Source organism: Synchiropus splendidus, chromosome 15, assembly GCF_027744825.2.
Source record: "Synchiropus splendidus isolate RoL2022-P1 chromosome 15, RoL_Sspl_1.0, whole genome shotgun sequence".
In the NCBI taxonomy this organism is placed as follows: domain Eukaryota; kingdom Metazoa; phylum Chordata; class Actinopteri; order Syngnathiformes; family Callionymidae; genus Synchiropus; species Synchiropus splendidus.
The window spans coordinates 4617006-4643557 of record NC_071348.1 but is presented as its reverse complement, the minus strand read 5'-3'; the positions used below and the strand labels follow the sequence as shown (position 1 = coordinate 4643557).

The following is a 26552-nucleotide window of genomic DNA, read 5'->3' as shown; positions in this document are numbered from 1 at the left end:
ATCGATGCAGGCTTGGAGCCACATTCGGCCCCGGGGCCCACACTTTGCCCGGTGGAGGTGGAAGAGGGGGGGAAGTCTGGAAGCATAAAATTCATATGGCCATGTCAAAAAACCTTGACAGGCTTCCTCGAGCCCAAGGAGTGAGCTCAGGAGGAAACGGCGTCACAAAGTGCCCAGGGGTCGGAAAATTTGCTCAAGGGAACAGAACCGCTCTTCAACAGCGGCTGTCTGACTTGGCTGCACGCTTGTCGGGCAGGTTGCCGCCGGTTGACAGAGACAAATTGACAGGGAGAAATGAAGGCAGACACAAACTGGTGCAAACCACCTGACCGCACACACATATGGTGGAGATGGTGGAGATGATGGGGTTAGAGGTCAGGGTTTGTGGTGTGGGAGGAATTGATTTACACTCTCAGCATCTTCTGCAGCGCCCCCCGAACACAGCGCCATGGGAGGCCCGTCTCGGTGGAAAGGTGATGAATTTAGTTTCCACTGAAGAACAACCACAATGAGCCATATTTTCCATCGCCATCAACAACAATAGGCAGCGCCAACTCCGTAAATAGTTAGCAGATCTCACAAAGACAAACAGCCGGACCCCAGCGCAAACAAACAGCAGTGCTTCTAACAGACCAGCAGGCACGGAGGGAAGTCTGGCTCTCACAGAAGTTTACAAGACTGTGTGTACATTGTAAATAAACACAAGGAATTGTGTGCAGCTCTTTGTTAACACAGCCAAGGAGGTCATGTTTTCGCTGACGCGGCTTGTTTGTCTGTCCGCTACAGAAAACTATACAGCCCGATTCAAAAGGACCTTGATGGATGGATCACTAAAGTTCTTCAGCCGCACGCAGAGCGGTGTTGTGTAATGCAGCTTCATGCTGTCAGACTCATCACCCGCAGCAAACGCATCACACCACCACCAGTGAGGAATGGTGCTCAAGCCTTTTGGTGAAACGCGATCTCTGGTGTACGCACACACGCAGCACCGTGGCATCTGCCTCGTGGTCAAGACGCCGCAGCCATGTTTAGCTCACTTGTTAGCATGCCTGTGACAGGATGATGGCCGAGCACCACCTCTGACCCTTGAAAAGTAAGCAGCAACCCAAAGAAACCAGCTAGCATGCTAACCCAGAAAACGCTAACCAACCAGTGAACCGCACCGGGGATCCTATTGTCGTGAAACACATCATTTGTAAAGTTAATAATCTTCCACTCTCTCAGCCTCCTCTCATGTCTCACTCCATTTCCTCGTCCTTACACTGCTCTTAACCGAGTCGTCTGGGAATTTCCAAACCAACAACATTCCTGTCCGGACCGGAGCTGGTCTCTCCTTCAATTAAACTGGTTTCATAATATTTACCAGGCACGTCTGCTTCATTTATGTTAATACTGCGCCGCAAACTTCGAGCGCTGAAGTTTTGACCCGTGGAGCTTATAAAGTTTGATTTATTTATGCCGGCGGTGGTGATCCCCAAATACAACATTCCCACTTTTGACGACTTGGAAGCGGAGGAGGAATTTAATGTCTCAAGGTCGAGTCCGACATTTATTTATGTGGCAGATGGTTTCTGGAAGCCGCAGAGTTCTTCGCCACTCCAGCGCTGACTGCACTGCGTCCATCAACTCATCAGCTGATTTACGAGGCGGGCCGGCCAAATTCAACCCAGATCCTATTTTGGTTGTGGAGAATGACTCACCTGGGATTACGGTTGATGAACCAGGGCTATTATGGCCGTGACCAGACCCAGCCGGGATCGTAGCCGGGCCAGGAACTTATGGGAAGTCGTCCACCCTCACATTACTGTTATCCGGCGGGTTACTGTAACCTGAGCTGGCAGCCTCACATGAAGGTCGCTGGAAGGGCCAAACTGCTTTTCTTCCCGGAAGAGACAAACTTCGGTCGGAAAATAAAAACACTCAACTGTTTCCAGAAGTTTCAACGGACCCATCTAATGTTTTGAAACAAGTGGCAACAGTTGGAAACGATGCGTAAACTGAAGGGAAAATCTGAAACTTCCTCTCGTGCTGGTGCTGAATCAAGGCATTATGGCGCAGACCAAAACAAACTTCTCCCTCTGATGGAGTCATTTCTGATATTATCCACGTCTTCACCTGTGACTCTAACTCTGACTCCCGAATCCATACATCATGGCCTACCGTCCAGCATTATTCAAACGAGGAAAGTCAACTGAAACATACAGCAAGTCACATGACTAAAGCGAACAACTCAGCAAATATAACCTTATATTTGTTTAACATGAAATTATTGACTTGTTTGAGTATATTTTGTTGCTCTTGACACACAGCTGATGCTTCTCTCTTTCACACACAAACAGCTTTGGATCCAGGAACTATTTTCTTTTTTAAAGTTCAATAAACAGAGAAAGTTCAGGAATAAATATCATCGTTGAGTCTCTGCTCAGGAAGAGTGTGGTCCGGCTCCTACACCCCCTCACTCCAGACTACCATGAAGCTGTCAGTCAGTTGAAGCAGGAACTTACATATTTATCTGTGGATGCTTCTCCAGGCGGCAGAGAGCCAGGACTGAGGACAGGTGAGCTGGCTGGACTGCAGAGCTCAGGGAAGGGGTTGGGGATGGCTGGCAGAGATGAAGTCCTGAGTTGCTGCTCCTCCTCCTGCAGTCTTCTGGATGTTTTGGAGCGAAAGAATGAACAGGTCAACAATGGGCTGTATACAACTCTTACACCTGGAGATTCAAAACACAACGTACAGCGATATTTAACCGTGAGAAGGTTCTGTAGGAATAGGCTACAGCATTTCCATCTGGCTCACAGCAAACTGTTATTCTATGCTAGTTTGTGTTAAGGACTGCAACCGGGCCCCTTGCTGGACTTCAGGGTCATGACCTTATTCATTCAGCCAGTAATGGGATACAGGAGGCTGGAGCCTGTCCCAGCTACTCGGGGACACCCTGAACAGGTGGGAGGAAATCAGAGCAGCCAGAGGAGACCAAGCACAGTCCACACAGAAAGGACAGAAGTTCACTTCTGAGCTGCTTCACACTGGGATGGAACCTTTGCCTGTCTCAATGTGAGGCGGCAGCAGCAGGAACCGCCGGCCTGTCATGACATCATCGGAAACTGGAGTCAATTATAAAACTTTTAGCGGCTGGTCCGTGTGTCGTGTGTAGGTGGGAGTGTGTGAGGGCTGAGCCGGGGTGAATCCAGCCTCTGTGCGCTGGATCCTGGCTCATGTCTGTTTCTGTCTGATCTCTCCATAATGAACTGAGCAAGTGGAAATCACAGACCCCTGCAGCCCGCCGGCTAATTCACTGCAATATTCATCACGCATCAATATTAAATCAAGACATTACTTTTAAGCCGTTTTCAAATTTGGCACACACAGTCCGAGTCAGTGGCTCGACGGAGGCTCGGCTTGACAGTCGATCATCAAATTTTAAGGATTCAAACGGCACCGTTTCATGGGCAGGTCATTCTGTGAGCTCAGAAGATCATTGTGGAATACTTGTGCGTACTCCTCTCCTGGCTGCTGCTGTCAGAAGCCGCTCTCTATAGAACCCAGCGAGTTCAAAAGGGAATGGGCCGTTTGATGTCGTCCCATCTGAGCTTGAAAACAGGGTTATCCAGAGGTCACTTCTGAATAATAACAAGTGCCTCGCCTGAGTCTGTCTGCCTGTGTTTGTGAGCAGCAGAGAAAAAAGGGCGCCTCGAAGACGGAACGCTCCAGAACAGCGTTGCTTCTCCTCTGCTTCTGTCAAACGCTATAACAAGGAGCGGCACCAGAATGCGTCTGTAGCCAGCGTCGGCCTGCGGGACACCGCCAGCTCTTGGAGCTGACAGTTGCACTAACTTAATGAGTTTTTACCTTTCAGCCTCCTTTAGGATTGAATAGGGTCAGTTACGGGCTACAGGAGCCTGACCTGAAGAAGTGTTCAGAGAGCGCTAACAATCGTCGCATCGAGTGGCATAAATGAGAGCGGTGTCACCAACCAGTCCAGATGCCTAAAGGGCCACATCTCAAACAGGAAATGCCGACCCTGTCACCGCCCGCCTGACATGCGGATTTGAAATGAAGGCGTACCCAGTCCCACCACAGAACCCTGGACATCGACTCGTCATATGGCTGAATGCTAAATAAGCAAAAGCCCAGGAGTGAAACTGAAATCCATGAACTTGGTTTGATTATTTATGTTATTCTAGAGTTGTTACCATGTTATTAACCTGAAATGTGTTTATGGCCTTTAGTCCATTCCAAGTGCTGTTGTTACACAGCGTAAAACTAAGAGTGAGGTTGAAAAACAGCCCACAATTTGAAATTAATGCACTTACCTCTGGAACAAAAGCACTGACTCAGCACATTTTTAAGAGTCCTACATCCGTCTATAAACCCAGATGACCTGCTTATGACTGCAGTCGCAAAGGGTTGATAATATATCATTTCCTTCAGCTTATCAGCCAGACATGTCTGACACATCTTATGAAGGAAACTTTCAGTAACTACTCGACTCTCATGACTACGAAGCTCATGACTGTCTGTAGCAAGTGGTGCGGACGAACCTGACGGCGAGGATGTGCATGGGCTGCGACCGCCGCAGGCTGGTCTGGGGAGAGTCTGTGGACGAAGACGAAGAAGACGGCGGCGGCTCCGGGGACGTATGGCTGAGCCTGTGGTTCCCCTGTCGCAGCTGGATGTGCTGCGAGTGAGGATGATGATGGTGATGATGATGATGGACGAGGTGAGCGTGAGAGGTAGGGGTCTGTCCATTTTGTAGTAGTGGTGTGGACTCTGCCTGCTGACCACTGCAGTTCGAGTACAAACTCTCCAGGGAAGAGTTCATGTCGTTGACCAGGGCCTCCAAGTCCACATCGTCCTCTGGAGAACACAAGATTCAAATGTCAGCTCATTTGAAGCAACTGCAGACGCCAGATGTGGCTGGATGAGAGCTAGGACCGGGGGGCGCCTGCAGGGGTCAGTAGTGTGGGATGACTAAGAAATCAGTTCATAAATACAAGTATTAAAGGAACAGTGAGGAAACCATAAATGCGTAAAATATGGCAAGAAAAAAAAACACAACATGTCACAACACCGACCCTGACATTTAGAACTACCATCTGAAATCAGTGTCATACCAAAACTCAGAACCACACTGGTTTCTCTCTCCTATTCACAAAGGCTGAATATCTCAGTCAGAGCATGTTTTTTTTTAAACAATTCAGTCATAAACTCAAACTAAACCCAAGTGTACAACTGCGGAGATGAAAGTTCCAACACGGCTCAACATACAGTCACTAACGCCTGAGGAAACACAGTGCGCAGTGAGACTCAAATGTGCTTAAAGACAAGGCCTCAATAAATAAAAAAGCTCATATTTACAGTAAAGTCCAGTTCAGTTCAGCTCAATGTCGTGCAGGGTGAATGAATGAAGAAAATAAAGACATCATTCAAACCGAGCATCATAACGTTTGAATCAATGCGTGATTTTAGCCTGCCAGAAAGAGCTTTCCGGAGCAGCCATAACTTCAATGACATCATGATCACGTTTGCATATTGAGCATATATCCCGTGACCCAAATACGCACAAACAAGCAACCAGTTTCTCCAGAGTGCTCCATCAGCACTCGACTAAGTAGACTGTGCTGCCCTGAAGGCAAATCTGCAGGATTACACCTACAAGCAGGGACCTGCCGGGACACTTCTCAACTGTTGTGACTGGAGTCCAGAGCAGAGGCATCGCAGCTGCCCCCAAATTCTCTGCATGGATCAAACCTCTTTTCAAGACAGATATGAAATTCTAGTTTTTCTGCAGGAGAAATCAATCCTCAAAGTTGGAGTGAAAAAAAAAAAAAAACTCAAGGCACATTTAAATTCACCGAGTGAATTTTTCAGCCGACGCCGGCAGCGTGCCGCGTCAAGTTTGCAGCCCAACTGGAAGGAAGCTCTTGTTTAATTGCTTCACGCTGGGAAAGTTTTGTCCTCTGGGTGCAGCGGGCAGGCAACGTCGCTCTCAGTACAGTACAATCTCCACTGGAAGGATGAATAATTCTCCATTAGGAGAACGAAGCAGCTCATGAATTGATCATCACAGGCTGGAGTGAGGTGCGGCATACGAGAAGGCCACTAGGGGGAGTCCAAACTCCAAAAAACAGTCCGACTCGGAGACAGTTGGGGCTTCAGAAGAAGGCTGGAGGAAGAAAAAGCTGCTCCTCTTCTCGCTCATTATTTCAGTTTAATTGATCGCTGTATTCTATTTTGAATTCAATTTAAAACCCAAAGGCGAAAGTTCTGCGCACCTCATTAAGGGAAGTGAACATTGAGATACGGTGTGAACCTTCACAGAACTTTACATTGCAGAACAAGACGACATTGCTGTGGAATCTGCCGTCTGGTTGCATGTGCTTCAAACACACCAGGACAATCAGCAAACATGCAGGGCAGATGTTATCGAGGTTCCTGGATATGAGCTGGTGAACTTGTGTCACAGTTGCCTGTGAATCAGAGCCGCTTAATCTCCAGGTATTAATAGTGGCAGGTAAGCGGCAGCTGCTACTTATAGCCAGCCCAGAGAGCTATATGGTGCAGTGGGAGGGAGCGTGCATTAAACAGGGAGGCGAGCCTTCAGATGGTTTCAACTGTGCCATGACTTGTGCTGCAGCATCAAGCTAGCAGGTGATGCGTCATCGACGTGCCGGGGAGAAGATCGACTCAGACTTGAGAACATATCAGCATCACTCCGAAAGGTGTCAAGAGTCGTGACCCGGACGAGACACCGTCGACATAAACAGGAGGGCGTGGTCAAAAACGCTGTTGCTTCCAAGTGTCGTGCAGGTCCGGAACACTTCTGCCACCTGCTGGTCCATTGAAACACGACAGGCAGTCGGGCTAGAAGGGAGGCAGGGGTCGGCACGGCGATGTGAATCGAGTTTCATATCATATTGTCCTTTTGGCCCCAGGTTAAATTAGGTGTAAAATCGGAGACACTATGTTTCCACAATGCTTCCATTGTACGTGTCACGTATGCGAGGCGCATTCCAGCGGTAGGAGCAATCAGTTCTGGTATGGATCGGCACACAAGCAAAGGTTTCTGGTAGTTAAGCAGCAAGAAGCGGACGACTGAATCAACACCCATGTGGGTTCTTGTTTTCCACTTCTGACGCAGCTTAATGTACATTTCTAGCAGGCGGGGCTTCACGCACAATACGCCAATTGAAGGCATGGTAAACATGAGCACAGTGGTGGGTTCCATTCAGCGGGACCAGTGGGTGCATCGACGGGCAGGTTAGAACTGTAAAGTGTGTCAAAGCGGCGCACAATGCCACTGGTGACAGCCTGCACACACCCACTGGAGAGAGAGGCTTCTGATAGGAAGGCAGCGTGTGGGAGGGTCAAACCCGAAACAGGAGAAGGGAGGGAGGGAACGCAGATGAAGAGAGGGGAAAGAAAGTAAATAAAGGGACACAGAAAGAGACTCTTATTTAGAGAAACTGTGCAAGGGGGAGACGGTTCACACGGGGTGAGGGCCACTGCAGGACGGCACTGTGCACTGATTTCAAACCTCAACAACTATTAATAGAAAGCGTCCTCATAACTGACAGGTTTCTAAAAATGGCTTCAGGTTGAGGAGACATCTTGGCACAACAGGAGATAAAAATATCATGTGTGCATGTCGGGACTTCAACAAAACAGAGAGTCACAACAGCTTTGTTGTTATCTTGGCTCGACGCTACAAGAAGTGGCCAACGCAGACACAAGGAAGAGCGCGATGACTGCATCAAGCCAGGAATCTCTACTGCCCTCTGTCGACATTTGATCGCAGGCCATGATTTAAATAAGATCCACTCAATGAGTCCCTTAAAGTCAGCGTCAAGTGAAAGAGACGGTGGAAGTCACTCCAAACTCAAGCAATAGTGAAAGAATGGAGGGAAATCTTGAAGCTTGGAGTGAATTACGGAACATGATTGTGCCCTCTTGACCCTGGAAGGACATACGCTACATACAGACGATTCTTGATCTAAACCTTTCTGGTGTTGGTTTTCAACGGCAAGCCTGAGTCTAGCTTGTCCACGTGTTGCGTCCCGCCTCAGACGCCATCCTTCACTGCCTGCCAGAGTCAGGGTCCGCCCCCCAACACAGGCCACTCAAGTGCATCAGTATCAAAGCCTTTCTTCCCCACCTCACTCCTACTGTCACGTTTGGCTGCTGGATCAAGAACAACCAGGCACCTGAGTCAAGAACCTCGAGCGACACTGAACAGACATTTTGAGACGCTCATCTAAGCATCACTGAGAACAGCATCCAGAGGAGTTTCTCCCTTCAACCACTTCAAGACTGACTTCACTGGCGTCTCGAGGAAAAACAGGCAACAACAACTCCACTGCTAATGAAGCGAGAGCGACAATACTGCACTGATTTCAGAGACCATTTGTCGGTTTATAACGCTCAAAATCCTCTTGCTTATCTGCTCCACCACCCTCAGGGACCCTCTGGTCCTCAAGGTCACGGACAGAGAAGCTTATTTAGTGATCACGGCCCGACTCTGTGGCTCTCATGGCAGCAGAGTGTGTTGACATTTACATATGTGAGCTTAGGACTCAACATTGCAGTCTCACCTCTCCACAAACTTTATCAATTTATTTACTTCATTATTACATTTTAGGACGTTTTCTGGTGATTTGATGACTGAATCTTTTACACCAAACTTTTTTCCTTCCTTCTCTACATCATGTTATTAAACTTGTAAGGACAATAATATTAATTCATATATTTTACGTCATTTTCTTTTCCTTTTCTTTGTGTCTCGGGGCCACCCAGCCAGGGACACCACCCACTGCTATATGGACTGTGTGTCCGTTTTAATATGATTGTTTATCTTTAACATGTTCATGACTCTTTTCATGTTTGAAAAGCGCAGAGTAGCTCGTGCTTCATTCATTCAGAAGATGTGTCACTGGTTTCATGACAGGCTGTGGGACGACTCTGAACCGAGCTCTCACACAGAGTCGTTGTCAGCATAAAGACTGAGGCGACAACACGCTGCCATTGCAGCGCTGGAGAACTGCATCCACTTTCCAAGGCCCAAACGCTGAAGCCGTTCTGAGCTGGACTTGCACATGCAGCAGCTAAGCGACAAAGCTGCATTGTTCCGGATATCAGCAGCTTGAAGGAAAGTTTGACCTTGAGAGCAAACCCGGCGAGCAGCAGGTCGCTTTATTAAATCCAAGAAAAATGAAGAACGCTGCCTGGAAAATGGGTTTAATTCCATCAGCAGGGATTATTCAGCTTTAATACAATCACAAACAGCGGCGTGCAGCTGAAAACTGAGCCGATGTAATGAGACGTCAGCGCTCGGCTCCATGTGGCCAAAATCCTTCATTGAAACGGTATTAAAACGTCCGACGCTCCAAGACGTTCCCTCAGTCGAAGTCAACTCGGCCGTCTCCGAGTCCCTCAACATCGGCTGATCCTGTCCAGTGACAATGAGATTTCTGCTCCATTTATTTCCCATGATACGGACAAACGCTCTAATTCACTTGTTGAGTCGGCGCAGACTCCCCACCCTCACCTCCCATGCTGGGCCAATATTGTGCTTAAATCTCATGCTCCGATTGTCATGGATGAACCCGGCGCGGTACAATTAGATAGGCGGCGTAATTATAATGGCACCCTGCGTCCGAGCGGATCACACTTTGAACTGCTGAAATGTTTACAGCGGAAGGGACCCAAATACTGTATGTTTTATAGCCACGGCCCCGCCACCCCCGCCCCTCCCCAGCAGAAGATAATGAGCAGCAAGTCGCCCTGCGCACACTGTGTCCAGACAGGAAGAATTCTTCTATGATCTTTGCCACCAATACATGTTTGACTCAAGCGCTGCCGAGAACGAGGGCGACTTCAGCTGCTGACTTTGGAAAATACCAGTAGGATTCTTCAGAAAGGAGAGACCAACCTTGGTGACTTGGAGAATTCCGGTTGGCGGTCTGCTGGAAGCTCTGGCCAATGAGGTTACCTGGTCTGTGGCTGGATGAGCGGTCAATGTTGTCCTGCTGCAGGAAAGAAGAACGACAACTTGAGTCAGTTATAGTCTCACACCACAAAAGAAAAAGGATTTGCAGTTTTAGGAACGTCCCAGCAGTCATGTCAGACTGAGGTGTGAAGATAGCAGCTCCACACTTATTGTCTAGAGGAGTTGTTCAACTTCACGCTGTGAGTAAACAAAAAGATTTTGTCCACTAGTATTTTCCCCCTAAATTCTGTCAAAGAAAGTTTTGATTTTTGGACCAAAAAAAACAATGAAATCTCTCCTCAAACGTGACCCTCTCCATCCGCAGCAGTCGGAAGCAAATGCGCTCACTACAACACGTGTTTGGAGAAACTCTGATCATTATTTAATCTTCTCGCAGGGGTGTGTTCCTTTGTGTATGCAAAGCCAGATTGCCGGCGCGCTCGGCCTAGCAGCAGGAGAAGGGACACTGTGTTCCGCGGCGGACTGTTGTGGAGGACAAACACCGCGATGTCTCCCTTACACTGGAGACCACCTCTGACGAGGAAATAAAAACTGTTGTGGTCGATTGTTCTGCTTCATTTACAGCGGTTAGCGGCGGAGCTCCACAATAGGCGCGGTAATGACTAATTTTTGAGGGGCTACCATTGTTGCTGCCAAGCAGTAATGTACATGACGATGTGAAGAAGGTCCCCCTGAACACTTGGAGCAGCCAGCAGGTATTGAACAGAGGCCACTTAACTACACAACTAATATCACAATAAACACCAGCATTAAAAACAACAGCCAAACCAACCAAGAATGAGGAGCACGGGGGGAATATTGGGCTGTGAAGAGTCCCACTCACCAGTACTATTCAGTTGGAGGCAAAAGTCCACGCCCGTGCTTCAGGAAAACAACTTTTTTGAGGAGTTGAAGAAGAATAATCCAAGGTCTTTGACAAGCAGAGCCCTCTGAAGTGGGACCTCAACTAAACGTACATCCTCAACCTATGCTTTTATCCATGGCCGCCCCCAGAGGCTGGTTCTATAGCAGACAATTCAACCGCATCCAATTAATAGAACGTACGGCGCTCATATGATGAGGTCTGAAGTTCAAGCCGGATTGGCGTGGACCGGATTAGCGTGGAAGATTGGGACATTCAACAAGACTTGCTCCTGGAAACATTTTCGTAAGGGTAATACGATTAAAAAGAAAAAAAAAAAAAAAGAGGTATTGAATCACCTCATTTACACTATGACGCAGCAGTAATCCACAAACATGGCCCGGTGGGCTGGCTAGCAGACTGTGACGGATCCCGAACCAGTCACCCAAACACACCCGGGACGCTCGGCGATTGGTGGGACTTTACAGCCCGCGTGTGTGTGTGTGCGTGTGTGTGTGTGTGTGTGTGTGTGTGTGTGTGTGTGTGTGTGTGTGTGTGTGTGTGTGTGTGTGTGTGTGTGTGTGTGTGTGTGTGTGTGAGGACGGAGTGGTTCAGCTTCGCCAAACAGAAAGAAACGCGAGAACTACTTCACAGAAGATCTTGAAGGCACAAAAGGCGCCATCACTTTATTTTGGCTCTCGAGACTCCAATTACAGATGTTAGACAGCCTTTTCATGGCTTTTCCCCGAGTGAGAACTGGGAGGAAAACTGAAGACTCTCCAAGGGCCAAGGGAAATATTTTATCAAGCTCATTTGGGGGGAAGAAAATAAAAACTAGAATACAGGCGACAGAAGACACATTTTCCCAGCATGAAGAATGTGAAACCAAACGTCTGTTTTTGAAGCTATTTTGAATAGCTGGAGTTCGGATGGAAGCAGTGGCAGAGAACAACAAAGCCCTCATCCCTCTTCTACTGTCACACAACTAGCATAGATGGGCTCTTCCGTATTGATGGACTCAAACTGCAGTATTTGAGGTCCCTGTTTTTGTTGGGGTCAATGGCAGGCCGGCAGCCGACGACACCAAAGTTTGGAGGTTGGCCTTGGATTGACGTCAAGGTTTTGCCTTTAGGAAAGGTCAAACGGAGGTCAAATGTCCTGACAGAGGCTGGCGCATGAGACAGTCTTCAGTCTTCGGACGCCACATTTGTTCGGTTCACAACTCAAGCACTGTTTTTATTTTTCAGACATCCACCTCGGCTTCCACCGCGTCTACAGCAGGCACGTCGAATGCCAATAAACTCAGCAGTGTTCCTCAGAGAACCTTCACGCTGCAAGATCAACAAATGCAAAACTGCGAAATGAAGCACTGGATGATGGGAAAGTGTGCAAACCTGTTAATGTTTATCCAAATCCATAACAAGCCATGACTCCCTTGCAGCTCGACTTCAGCTCCAGCGTCAGGCCCGGCTTGTTTATCCAGCGATCAGACCGAGATACGCCGAAACCCAACACACTGCAGGGCATGCACCGCAGTTATACACAACAATATTGTGTTTTGGGAGTCGGAGGATTCTCAGTTTCTGCTTGCACATCCACTCAGACTGCAGTCTGCTTGTGAGTTCCCTCGAATTCCTCCATCCCAGATGGATGGTCGAAGCCTTGACGCTTCACAACAGGTTGAAATACTGGGCCTACGATGAGCTCATCTAGCAGATGATACAATATCCATTTCAAATTTCATGATCCAGACTCACCCAGTTAGTGTGAACAGTCTTAAATCTGCCATTGTTGGCAATATAATATATTATATTCCTCCACATTATTATCATCCGCAATCAAAATACATTTAATTTCTCTATGCATTTCTGTAAATTATTATAGAATTTTTCCTTCAATTAGGAAATGCCATTTTAATTTAAGTTTGTCTACCACCATCATTTTGCATAAATTTTGATATACACATTTTTTTTCCACTTCATTTTCTGATGTATTGGAAATGACCTTTTCCATGTTCTGGTATGAGTTTGTATTTTGTTTGCTATTAACATGATAATCAATGATCATTTTTAATATTTTGTTGAAATTGATCACCAATTTTTCTTCATTTTACAATTATGAAAATCAATCATATTGAGCTTTATTTGCATGCATTCCTCCTGTGTCAAGCTACTACAGTTCTGGCCGTCCAAACCTCATATTTATTTCTGCTTTGCTAGTTTATATACCACACAGAGGAATCCCAGACATCCTCATGTATTCTTTCCCAGCCCAGTTTCATGACGGACTTTTCTGTTTGAGCACTGAAGAATATTTGGAGAGCCACTCTGCATCACATGAGAAGAGAAAAAACAGAATTCCAAGACTGTGTGATGGATAAAAGCATCATATTCGGCTGCATTTTTTCATGTTTCTCAGCTGTTTCTCGTGAAGAGAGAAAAAAGTCTGTTGAAAGCACAACTAGCACCAAAAAACAAATTGCTCCCGGCCACCACATGATCCTGAGGAGCGTTTATATTCCAACTAAATCTGTTTAGTTGGAGCCATAAACTGTTCAGTTACACCCCGAGAGCGTCATTACAAGTGTTATTATTGTGAGGCCTTCAGCTGAACCGACACCAAATAACGCAGGGAGTGGAGCACACATGCGCCGACACTGCGTCTGGCACAGAGCGCTCAGCTGCGCAGATCAGCCGGGGTGAACCTTCTGTCCTCAGGCTCGGGGGTTAAAGGTCGTGGATAAAGCCTGAATGATGAACACACACTAGACAGGCCTCTGTTCCAAGCAGTGCCTCAATAACACTCAAGTGCAGGATGGATGTGAATCTGTATCATAAAAGGTGAAGCGTTTCAGTCAAATCGGGAGGAACATCAGAGGAGATTCCTCACACGTGTAGGGTCCAGGAACACAGGGAGGGACGGACAGACGGACGGATGGATCGTATTCGACAGGACGTAGTCAATGATTCACCTTCACGATTCAAAACCTCATGAGCACCTCAAATGAAAACAGGATGAGCTTCTGTTGCACTGGATTTGTTCAAACATTTGAAGACAGGGAAGCGTTCCATGTGTGACGACACATTTGGACACACCACAATTATTTCCTCCATACTGCGCAGGTCACCCCACTTATCTGTGTCTGTTCTCTGAGCGAGAACTTCCACTGTGTACTCATAAGTTTGTGTTACTGTCGAAGAAAATTATATTAACCTTTTAACATCCAGGTCAACCAAACCAAGCTTTGTGACCTTTGAACTCATAGTAAAGCGGTCAGAACAATCTCCACCAATTGGTTGATGTGTGTGAAGTAACTGCTGCTGCTTTTAAAAATGCCTAAACAAATGTGGATATAACTGGAATAAATACAGTATATATATATATATATATATATATTTTTTTTTTTGTTTGTTTGTTTGTTTGTTTGTTTGTTTGTTTTATATAAATGTAAAAAAACATTAAAGCACACAGAAAAAAATATTACATCAATACATAACAAAATATAACCAAAGGACATCAGGGAAATGAAAATGCAAAACTAAAATACAAATAAATATAAAAATAAATATTGAAGAGTCCAAAGGCACAGATCGGGGATTAATCAAATAAAATGTATGCTTTCACCCCTTGAATGTTTCACAGTAGACTTGATGTTGGTCAAAGGACGTTACCTGGTAATTTGGGTGATGCATGAAGTAATCCGGACACCCGGCCACAGCCATGCTTCGCTCGTCTCCAAACAGCTTGTCTGAGGTTGTCTGCTGCGATAGACGACGGAAAGAGAGGAACCTGTGCAGGAGGAACAAAGTGAGGTCAGCAGAAGCATCGAGACAAGGAAGGAAGGAAGGAAGGAAGGAAGAAAGGAAGGAAGGAAGAAAGGAAGGAAGGAAGGAACAAAGGATAGAAGGAAGGAAGGAAGGAAGGATGAGGAAGAGTGTGAGGTTGGTTCCCAGAAGACAGATAAAGCACTTCTTAACCCACATTTACCAGGGTAAACAAGAGCAACAGGCGACAGCGGCGGGACGGCTCTCGTGAACCTGAATCACGTATTTACACCACCGTTTTAAGCCTTGTTAGGCCATTACCTCATCCGACTCTCAGCCAACGACAAATAAGTTATAATCCAGGGCAATGGCCGAACAACCGGCCGAGACGCCGTCACAAGCCACGGACACATAAAAAGCAAGTGCGCTGGGAGCTTAGACTCTGTCTGGAGGCCAATCTCTGGTCAAAAAAGCCAATTACAAAATTAAACAACACTGACTTCAGTCTATTTCAACTTCTTAAAGAGGGTATCCTATTAACTTCCTGGCACGGCGGTCGCTGCACAAACACCTGTAAACACCGGCCCAAAAATACCCGGCAGGCGCGTCTCCAGGTCTTAAGATAGACCCGGGGTGTATTTCTGGGCCCAACAGCTCAGGCTCGCAACTGTGGGCGCCATCTATTCACTAGTTCATGACCCTGCCCCCGTATTTCAGGAACATGTTTGGCCGGTTTATACAGCGCTAAGACTCTTCCGCTTGCATGAGCAAGGGTGAGAGCGCAGACCGTGTGGTGGTGGCGCTTTTCATGGTGCATGTGCTGAGATGTGCCTCCGGATGCTAACACAGAACACGAAGCTACATCGAAGTAGCGGTATAACTCCAAAAAGGGCAGTCAGCGTGGAAAGTTGGGCTCAAGGATCGGATTGGACGGATTCTATTCAGACTGGATACCGATCCAGGCGATCCCTGATTATGTCGTGAGCCATCAACTACAAATGCTGAGCGCACATGATCGTGACACTGTGGCCTCCATGCTTGGTCACGACTGCATAACTGATGCAAACTAGAATTAGCGGTGAAGCTATCTTTAAAAATAACAAATAGAATCAGATTAATGGTTATTCCTGACACCTCTGCATCCAGACACATCAAACAACATAAGACATTATAGAAGTATCACAGTGTGGGAATTGGGCTAAAGCTAGCTTTGAAGCTAGCTTCCCAAAGCTCTCAAACAAAACACAACCCAATAAGATTAGCGCGGTTATTCATGAGCAGACATGACATTAGTGATTGATAAATACCATGTGAGTTACCAGTTATGTCTCGCGGTGACGTCACCTGATGCAAGATTTCTCAGTCGGAAGGTCGGAGAATTCTCGCCACTCCCAGTACGCAATCTAAGATGGCTTCCACGACAAAAGTTGCAACGTCATTCACAGCTGTGACTCCAGAGTTAAGGACTCTAAATTACATTTTTAGAATATAGTGAAGCATAATAGAAAATCAAACCTGCAGTTCTTGTACGTAGCCATTAGCACGACCGTGCCACCCAGCTAAAAGCAGGGTTGTTTCAGTAGAAATTGATAAAGTATTTTGCAGACCTGAATATTAAAATGTTGAGTGACACAGTGAGGATCGCCGGGTGTGTTTACCAAACTCAAGGTTATAATCGCAAAGGTTGTGCCACAGCTGACCTTCAAAACACTAGCATACCTGGCTAATGGTTGGCTAAGAACCAGCGCTCACACTGAACAATACTTTAGATCATCTTTCAACCTAAAAAGGTCAGTTCAAGCAACGTGTCAACTGAAGCATAGCTGTATGTTCATTGATATTACTCAATCATACTCACCAAATAACATCGCCGGCATATGAATAGGAAAAGAAGCAGAAAACATCTCGCTCAACAAAGGTGCCATCCATGTCGACCATTTTACACCGAGGACTAAACTAGCTGTCCAGTCGCTGGTGAAAAGTGTGGCTCCAAAGCACTTTCTGGATGGAAGACCAATCCATTTCCCTCACAGATAACTGGTACTACTGTCAAACATGAGGGGGAAAACCATTTTCCAAGGGGAAAAAAGAATGATAACAGAAAACCTCCGAAAAAAACAAGATTAAAAAGCCGAAACTCCTCTCGTCCCACAGGATTGTGTCAGCTGACTGCATGTCACGCAGGTCTTAGTCCAGTACTTTAGGGACCGGTCCGAGTTTGAAACGGCTCACGAATAATGACTGAACTATGAATACATTTCGGACAAAGAGCTTGGCATGGGTAAAGCACACGCTGTACCGGGACGCATCAATATGCCTGTTTTACTGTGTCCACGGGTGCCAGCTGGCCGCGGGAGAGAGAGAGGCTCGCCATTATTTACAGACCTACAGTTTCCCACAAAACCAAACCAATCCACATCAGCCCAGGCTGCAGCCGCCCCTCATTAGGTGCCACAGGTTTTTGCTGCCAATCTATAGCTCAGCAGCTCTGTGGGGTCGAGAGGTCAGAGCGGAGGAGAGCGGGTTCATGTAGAGAGGTGGAGGGCGGGACACGGTGCCCAGCACTTGTCTGCCACAGTAAGTCTGAGAGTCAGGTGCTTGCACCTAAAAATAGACCTTGACTGACAGGAGAAAACTTGAGGTGTGACTTTGTATCAGGTCTGAGGTGAAGGGTGGCTGCCGAGCATTGTGACCGCCTCCAGCTCGCTGGCACAGCACTGACTCGATCAATAATAATGGACCATTTAGCGTACTCTGGAAACGCCCAGGGTTCGGGTTAGAGGCAGACACCAGTGGCTGATGGTCCCTGGTTCAGTCAAGACACAGGGGGAGTCCAGTAGCTGGTCCAGTCCCCTTGCACGAACTGAGCACCACCACTACGTGATACAACAGATCAAGCAGGATTTGTGCTGTGCTTTGACCTAGCATTAGCTACAACAGCATCCCTCTGCGATTCTGGCTCGATCTAAGCCGCCCTTTTTCTCATGTTTGATGTTGGTGACTCAGGAATGGAAACGTGTTTTCGGAGCGAATACAAAGCTTTGCTAACTCGGGTGTGTGTGTGTTAAAACAAGGCGACAAGCCTGAGCATTAAAACGCCTTGTTTCAAAGCGCTTCTACTTTAAGACTTTCAGCGTCCCATATACAGAGCGGACACACGCACCTACGCTTTATTGCCGTGCGACACAATCAAAGCCATTCCAGCGCATGGATTAGAGCCTCCTGGGAGCCTTTGATTTGATTCCTTCCACTTGAACAGCAAACTGAAACCCCGCCATCTCTGACCTTGACAGTGCCGTTACCCACGCGGTGTGGCTGAGCAGCAGAAGGGGACTGCAGGGGAGCACCTCGCTGTACCCAGACGTGACTGCATCTGGATTCATGAAAGAGATTTGCACTCGCCCGTCAGTTGTCCGACTTCAGAGGTGCAGGACGACGGATAGTTCATTAGAAAGAGAGGTGCAAACCGGACAAGTGAGCTCTGCCGAGCTTCTACGGATCTTCACTTTCAAACGGCGTCTGCAGTTCTGAGGGGAGAGGATGCGAACTCAAGTTATGTAATAAGTGTCTGCAAACCCATGGGACGCCACTTCACTCCTGCTAATCCTGCATTCTCCAGCTGCAGCTTCTTTCCGAGTAGCCTCTCTGCAGGACTTTACTATCCGTGAGCAAAGACACGTCCTGTTTCACTCATCATGCTCTGTCAACGAAACAGGTACCGCCGAGTCACAGATATTGGGAAACGCGTGAAGGCGTTAACTTCTTCGGCCAAAAAGCTCCCGTCATTTCTGGACTACAGAGCGCAGCTGAATATAGCCACCTCGTCACATCAGACCAATGAAATTACAGTCACTTTATTTACATTAGGGCATTTCATGTTTTCTCCAGGGGGTATTCCCGTCTGCAGCGGAGCTCAGCTTTGGAGGCGGTGCTCCAGGAACACTGCAGCTACAGGTGAAACCAAACCATTAAGGGCGGTAATGTAAAGAAAACGCCTGTAATTTCATTTTGATCTTGATGGCAAGAACCGTAAGTATCCGAAAACTAGCCTATTCTCACTACTCCTTCCGACTAAGCATGTATTCATTTAAAAATGAGAGTATTCGTCGTGTTAACAAGGATTTCTTCAGAGTGCATCGCCTTTACCCAAAGTTGAACTAACGGAATGTGTGTCCCAAAGTGTGTCCAGATTTAAAAGGCAAAAGAAGCGATGGCTTGAGTCTCGAAATCTAGTTCCATCAAGCAACCACTGGGGGAAACACAGCATCCTCAAGGCCTCAAACTAGGCCAGGACACCCAGCAAGCTAAAACCCTTATGGTGTCGACGGGTGGATGGAACCTACGCCAGCTCTTTCAACAAGTCGCCAGCTGCACATCACACCACCAGACAATAAACTAGTAGTACAGTACAACCAAATACCAGCTGGTTTTGGACGGTGGGAGGAAACCAGAGTGCATGGAGGAAACTGAAAACAAAAAGCTCCAAAACAATGGCGCTGCCTCACAAATGGACGACGCGCAAAGCTCGTCTCTGCACATGAGTGAGTGAGTGAAGCATGGACGGACTGCGACGTTCAGGTCAAAATCTGGGCACGGAACGACATCATTGCTTATAATAATATCCATCTATAATCAAATATATTATCTCTCATTATGGTTTCAGATACCAGCCACAAATACCCAACAGATTAAATGACATGTCATTTAACCCGCCCTGCTGTTTTCAACAAGTCCAACAAATACAAACAGAAAATGGAAACGTTAAACCTTTAACCTCACATTTTGGACGCGACCCAAACCTAAAATAAACGTGTCTTGTGAGCTCCACTCGCCAGCGTTACGAACGAAAAGCTCCACTTTGGGTTTATTTCCAGCCTCTGCGTCTGGCTGGCTTTCGTCTGTGTGTTAGTGTTTCGACTTGTTTTCAGGAGCCAACAGTGATTACAAGACGCAGCACAGTCTCGTCTAAAACAACAAAAACCTGTTTATCTGTAATTCTCCGGCCGTGACCTGCTTGTATAAATACTGAGAGGATGCTGACAGAGAAATCTGATATTTTCCTTCCAGCTGTCTGGAATATCCACACTCAGGTCTCCGACTTACCTTAAACTCAGTGTTGCGAAACGGATTTGCGTAACGTTTTATTATTTAATTATTATTATTATTATTATTATTAAGCACATTTCTAGGTTTGTCGACTTCTAACACACACATGCACAAGGTTTTTAGAGCTGAATTAGGAGAAACTGCACCACAGAAATACTGAATATGCTGCTCAGTATGACAAAGCCAGCTACGGCTAGCTAAAACTAACTAGCATAAATGAACTGGAAAACACAGCATAGCCACTTCCTTACTTACCTGACAATACTTTAACCTACATTATTAGATACATTTTTTAGCATTTGAAATTTCATTAGTAGGATTCCGGAGCTCGCTCTCACATCACTCGATAGCAAGAGATAGCAACTCAATCCTAAAACCTACCCCCTAAAATTGTATTGAGAACTGAATTTGTAAAAACAAAAATAATTTTCAGTGTGTTACCCTTTATCGATTAAGAAAATCCACATATTGTGTACATAGATATTATTGTTACGATATGTTTAGTAAAAACATTTCACTCAGTTTGCAGTTATATATTTCAATTTCAAATATTTAAAACAAAACAGGGTTTTTGCTGCCGATCACCGATACAGATCACATAGATTTACAATGAATTTGTACTTCAAATGATGAGACCTTCTGTGTCCATGATGTGAAAAAAATGAACTCTAAATAATTTAAATTCAGACACGTTTTATATACCTTGTTGAATGCAGCAATTATAATGTCAAAAGGACAACTGAAAAAAACATGTAACTTGATGCGAGACGTGGCAGGTGAATCTCAAGAGACCGTGCTACGTCTGTGAAATATTGACGTACTGTGCTGTACTACTCCGAGACAGAGAGCACTGCATGTGTCAAAGCTTCCACTCCGGATGTTTTCAAACGTTTCAGATTCCGAACGCTGCACCTGACTCGATCGGATCGTCCCTAGTTTACAGTATTGGTTCGCTGAGAATCTCATCCATATTGAAGCACATTGTTTTTAAAAAATATCCTGAAACAAAGCAAATTGTTTTGGGAATTATAACCAATACCTGCCTCTAATTTAGATCGAGGCTCAAATCATCCACTGTAAAACAAAAGATATTTCCATGTTTTGTGACCCTGCTATCACCTGCTACACCCACCCACTCGCCACCCGCCCAACTGTTGATCCATACAGCACTCCCCCCACCCCCGTCCGGCCCGGCGACATGGGCCCCTCCCCGTATCTCACAGCTTTCCAGTCCTGAACAGAAACAGCGTCTTAATTCAAGAGATGGCACGGGTCCAACTCAGAAGCTGGGGTCTCGCAGAAAGTCTATTAAAGTGCATGTACAGATCGGCCCGGTGCCAAGAAAAGGGAGGTCAATTATAGAACTGTGTATGTTTAAACTAGCCAGACGCTTTAAGCAAGAGTGACGCTGGGAGTTATCATAACCTCCAATGGCGGGGCAACCTATAGAATGTCAGGCCGAACGCTTAATCGGCTTTAGCGCCGTGAGGTTTGTGCTTGAGCTGGAGATGAAAGTCATACACCATTAAACGCAAACGTCCCTAACCTGCCCGCGCCGTGAAGCTAAATAGCAGGTGCTGCAGGTGGCTCAGATGCAGTTAGGATTTAGCGTGCGTGTGGGCCGGCTGTTGTTACTGCAAGGCAACAATGGCCGGAGCGGATGGGGAGGCAAACAGAGCATCTCTGTCTTCCCTTCTAATCAGCAGATGAGATGGGTGACGCTGGACGTGCTTGTTGCACATGGTGATCGGTCATTATTTGCGCGCAGCAGCGTAAAGTGGGGCTGTAAGAGAGGGCCTGATGTCACGGCCCAGGAGCCTGAATAGCACCGCTCCCTGGCTGAAAGGCCTTTTGGAAACATGGACGGGGCCTAATTGGATGAGGGTTTCAGGGCTGCTTGAGAAGACCGGTCTTATGCAACGGCCAAGATGAATGGTCCGGGCATGAGATGGACCCGCAACAAGTCGCCGGAGTCACATTAAGTGAACCGTTTTGCTCCACAACAAAGAGAAATATTAAGAAGAAATCCTGGACGGAACAAAGCCAGAGTTCTACGTGTCCACTGGAGGGGAAAAGGGATCAGGATTTATTTGCCTTACTTACCCGGAGGAATGCTAACAAACGTGTCAGTCGAAGAGGAAAAAAAGCGCCACATGAACAGGGACTTTGCTTAAGTCCAGCTGCTAAGCACCCAGGAACCTAATCGTGTCCACGTCTGGGAATAATACACAAGATCTGGAGGAAAAACGCTATTACGTCTGAACGAATGCAAGCAAACATGCTCAGCATGCAGCATGTAGCATGTAGAAGCTGTGGCCCTGGGGCCCAAAAGAAATTTAAAAGGTCACACCCTCTGTGTGTTGCATCAGCTCTTCTTGTTAAATGACAACCTGCCATGGTCGTGGTAAATAGGCAAGTGTTATGGCGACGCATGTGGTACCCAAAAGATGGGTTTTATTTACTTATTTATTTATTTATTTTCCCAACAAGGAGGTTACGCTTCTGACGATGTTTTCACACATTTTCACGACATTTTCAGGAAATATATGAAGTGGAACAAGGGACAACCTACTGGATTATGGGAGAGATCCGGATCACCGTCTGATCCACAAATGTTTTTGAAGGACATTTGGTCAGTGGGAGACTGTGTTGGGGTGAGCTGAAGCTGCTCCGCGGTTTGTGCTCTTTCTAGTAAGCTCTAGAGCTTTGCAAGTGGTCTTCATTTACGTCACCGCCAACAGGGTTTAACAGGTGTCTTCGATCTAGGCAACTGAATGTCTGAACCAAGACTTGGTGCTCGTATCACTGTCACCTGCAGTCGGCCCGTCCTTACACAGACCAGATTCACAGTTGCACAGGATTCTCAGCACAGCAACTACTGAATGATCGGAGCGACTGAAATGGCTTCAGAGAGCTGAAAATGAAAGCTTTACGAATGTATAGCTTTAAAGATATACGTCACGTGCATGACTCTCGTAGGTGCTCAATAAGCAGGTTTTAAAAATTTCACAAAATAAACCTGTACAAAACTGAGGTGACGTGGAGCTTTTTAAAGGTTTTTGGAAACTTGAATTTCCACTGCAGTGCATCATCGCACCAGCGGAATTGACCAGTTGTCCAAGGCGGTGTCGGCATGACGGTCCAGGAGGCGGATTACAGCAGCAGAGGTGAAATGCGGCACTGCACAGGAATAAACTGGAGCGTCTCGGAACAGCATGAGCTCATCGTGTAGACTGACGTTCTGAAGATCTGAGAGCCCATCACGCCACGAAAAACAAGCCGCCAACGTTGTTCAAACCAGTGGCGGTTCAGAATGACCCAGATTTTCAGTGGCAAAAGTTAGACAAGCTCGGCGATGTTGACTCTCTGGCTTTTTCCGCCGTGTGAAATTGTTTGGACGTCTCAGACTTCAAGAGTTGGAGATAAGACTGCTGTTTTCGCTGGGTAATGAGACACTTGAAGAGCAAGTATCGCCTCCTGTGTCTGATGACTGTGATGAAGCCGCCATGAGTGAGCAGCGAATCAAGACGACACACTTGAATTCACATCGCACAACAGATTGTTGACAAATTAAACACGTCTCTCGTAATTTGGGAGACTGGAAGCAGCCGTCAAGACGGAAAGCGTTTGGATCACGTTCAGCGTAACTGCCGCGGAAAACAGAAGCGGAAAAGGAGGGGGTTCTCAAGACGTCCTGCTTAAAGTAGGGCGTCCATTTACAGTAAGAGCCCCCCAACTTTAATGAAATGAAAGGTCTGCTGAACGCGCAACGAAAATATGGAAAACTGAAAAGTTTTTAGCAAGACCTGTCGCATGGTAGCAGCCGGTCTCATCCTTCATCTAGTCAAAATGGTGCACAACATTGACATAAAAACACTGGTTGAGATTTGACAAAGTTGAATGTGAGGTGGCTCTACTTTTAGATACAGTCAGTGGTTTGACTGACATGACCTGTGCGCCAAGTCCTCCGGCAGGCTTGGGTTAATGGTGTCATGACATTGGGGAGGGGGTATTAACAGTGTATAAGCCCAGACTCACCAGCGCTGAATGACTGCCGGCTGACGCAAGACCCAGTGGAATGCTGCCTGCAGCACTTCCAGCATCAATATCTAGTCATAGAGTAACTCCGCGACACTCATGCCCAAGGAAGTCCACGCACTTGGCTGCCAAAACGCCGCTACCGTTTAAGCAAGCGCCCTAATTTCGCAGCGCAACAAACTGCTCCTCCAACTTGGCTCAACATTTCTACCCTGAAAAAGCCTTGATTATTAAAAGGTCCTTCCAAGAAGCTCGTCTAAGACAGCGCACGCAGGGTTCTAATCCCGCACTGAGCCGAGTGCACCCTCTCAGTATAATTATGTGCAATATGTGCAGTCAGCGGCCTTTCGGCAGCCTGCGGTCTCGTGGAGTTCATGCCCTGTCATGCCTGTGCAAACTGAGCACCGACTTGAAATAGCAGGATCGGTGCTGAGTGGGTGAAAGGCGCCGCAGCCGCAGCGGATGGGACCGCGACATCATGAAGTCAAAGTGAGCAGGAAACAACGGGCAGGAGGAAAGCAAGGAGAAAATCCGCTGGGGATATTCATGGAAGGCAGCCAGAGGATTGTGAACGGCACCACTCGGGTCCAAAACTTGAAAGTCCACCAGAGGAGTCCTGCAGCGACTTCTGCGGATTATCAGACAATCTCTGCTCTTTAACACAACACAGCGCTTGAGAAGTAGCCTGCCGTCCTGATCTGCATTCAAGGCATCAGGAGTTCCAAGAATCATAAATTTGGGCTCTTATGCAACTTTCTGCAGAGAGCAGCCAATAAGAGGAATTGATTTGGAGCAGAGCCCAGATGACAGGGCAGATTAGCCCAAGAAGGATGGCTTTGTTAAGACGCACCAACATGGAGTCGCTTAATGCTCCACGACTGGACATATGCTTCATAATCATATCTGACATGCATTCAATTATGTATGAGCGGAGGATTAAAGATTCATATTGAGGGCAAACATTGAGCGACGTGCATTAGCAGCGTCTTCATCGACCTTCAACCCGGGCGCATCGATTCCATGAGGAACGATGGTGTCTTTCATTCCCCGCGAACATATTCAGAGTGGATGAGTGCAGTCAGGGGGCGCTATCGCACACATGGGTGTGCAGCAACAATCACTGGTGCAGGGGCTCAAACTACCAACTTGGAGGTTAAAGAAATGCCATAATTTCTGGTCTATAAAACATTAGAAATCTGACTAAAGATGATCTACTCTGAGTTTCAAACTGTGGGAGACAATACCAACAAGTATACGTGTCGCAATGTTGGTCACAATGTCTTCTGTGTACTTTTACCTTGTGCTGATGGGAGATTTTAGAATTTGCTGATCCACTTTAGTTCTAAAGTCTGGCCTGAGGGCCATTTGAGGCCCTGGTCATATTCCATTCGCACTGTCATCCAGCGGTGTAATGTATTCAGCACAGGAAGTAAAGTCAAAACTTGAGTTTCTGCATCTCCTGTACAGGTGGAAAGTAGTAAACAGATCCGTTTATTACGTTTCGCCTGGTTTAACGGTTTGAGACATTCACACGCCAACTTTTAAGAGTTGACATTCATGAGAGACTCGGAGCGGAGGATCCGTCAATTTAAGTCAGAGAGGTGAGGAGTCCACGGGTCAGACCTGGGACCAGAGGAAGGGGCAGCTTTTCAATAACAACCAATTAGTTAACACATTTTGTGGCACTGACAACAATAAGATCAAAATATTTCAGCTCTATGTTAAAGACATGAATGAAAACAACTCATTGAGTCATTTGAAGGAGCGTGACAAGTTGCTATGAAACCCGATCGACCCTGCAGGCAGTGCTAAGGCAGGTTAAAATATACTCTAAATATAGGTGGACTGAACTGAATACAAACATGCTAGTTACTTTACTGGCTGACAGAAGGACAAAAGTAAGAGGACGCTTAGAGCATATGAACGTAAATGTATCACTACTCCATGGTGCACAGTAATAATGCAGTAGGAGGAAACTGCTGAGCCAGTTTTGACTTCATCTCCGTTTTAAGATGCAGAAGGCAGCAAGTAAATTTCATTCCATGTTTTACAAGTTATATGCACTGGGTTCCCAGTTAAAGTCCACTCGTGCTGTCGTCACCCTCCGACGCAGAAGTTCACTAACTTTTCTGTGGTTGGATGGTTCAGTCACCAAGTTTGTCCTGCCCAAGATGAAGGGGGGGGGGCAGCATGTCAACAGCGGTGACAGCTCTTCAGCCTCTCACCTGCCACTCGCCAGTGAAAGGTGCTGCCTCAGTCAAGGTTGATGGGAGACGAAGCCTCGGTGCGTCCCAACGACGCTCCCTGGGAAAAACGCCACTTTGGCTCGCTCCCACCCCCGAAAAACAAGGCAGAGCTGCCAAGAGGATAAAGACGAGCGTGTCGAAAGTCTCACACAAGCGCGCGGAGGAGGGCAACACCGCCACTGGACTCGTCCTGGACGGAAAGTAGGCGACGTGCTTCAGTTACGCAATTGTAAACACAGCAGCAGCAGCCGGGCTAAGAACTGATCTGAGGAGGACCCTGAGCCGCGGGGAGACGCTGGGGAAGGTGTGGGCAGGCGCGCGCAGCTGACCCCGGACCAGCCGACAACTTTTTACTGTCCCAGGCGTCGCTAAGCTAGCAACTCACCTCACGCGGCTCAGCGGGACACTCCGGGCTGCTGTCGGTGTGGACGCGGCGGGACCCTCGATGGCGTCGGCTCAGGCCTCGGTGGTCAACATGCCGGGACAGGACGCACGGACAGGGGAGGTGAGGAGACTCGGTCGCCGCTCAGACTGCAGCAGCTCCTCATGCG

The 26552-nt window shown here is 47.1% G+C and overlaps 1 protein-coding gene across 2 annotated transcripts in view; it reads right to left on the bottom strand.

Annotated features, from left to right (window-relative positions):
* The window catches only part of grb10b (growth factor receptor-bound protein 10b), a 46410-nt gene extending 19858 nt beyond the window's left edge, over nucleotides 1–26552 (bottom strand). The window contains exons 1-5 of one of the 2 annotated variants that reach the window (XM_053843937.1): nucleotides 26387–26552; nucleotides 14519–14636; nucleotides 9929–10025; nucleotides 4542–4857; nucleotides 2505–2649 (exon numbers count right to left, since the gene is read on the bottom strand). In XM_053843937.1, the coding sequence (XP_053699912.1) occupies nucleotides 2505–2649; nucleotides 4542–4857; nucleotides 9929–10025; nucleotides 14519–14569 (609 nt within the window). In that variant the 5' untranslated portion in view covers nucleotides 14570–14636; nucleotides 26387–26552. Of the gene's footprint in view, nucleotides 1–2504; nucleotides 2650–4541; nucleotides 4858–9928; nucleotides 10026–14518; nucleotides 14637–25980; nucleotides 26309–26386 lie in introns of those variants that run through there. The other variant, XM_053843938.1, reaches the window with a different exon arrangement.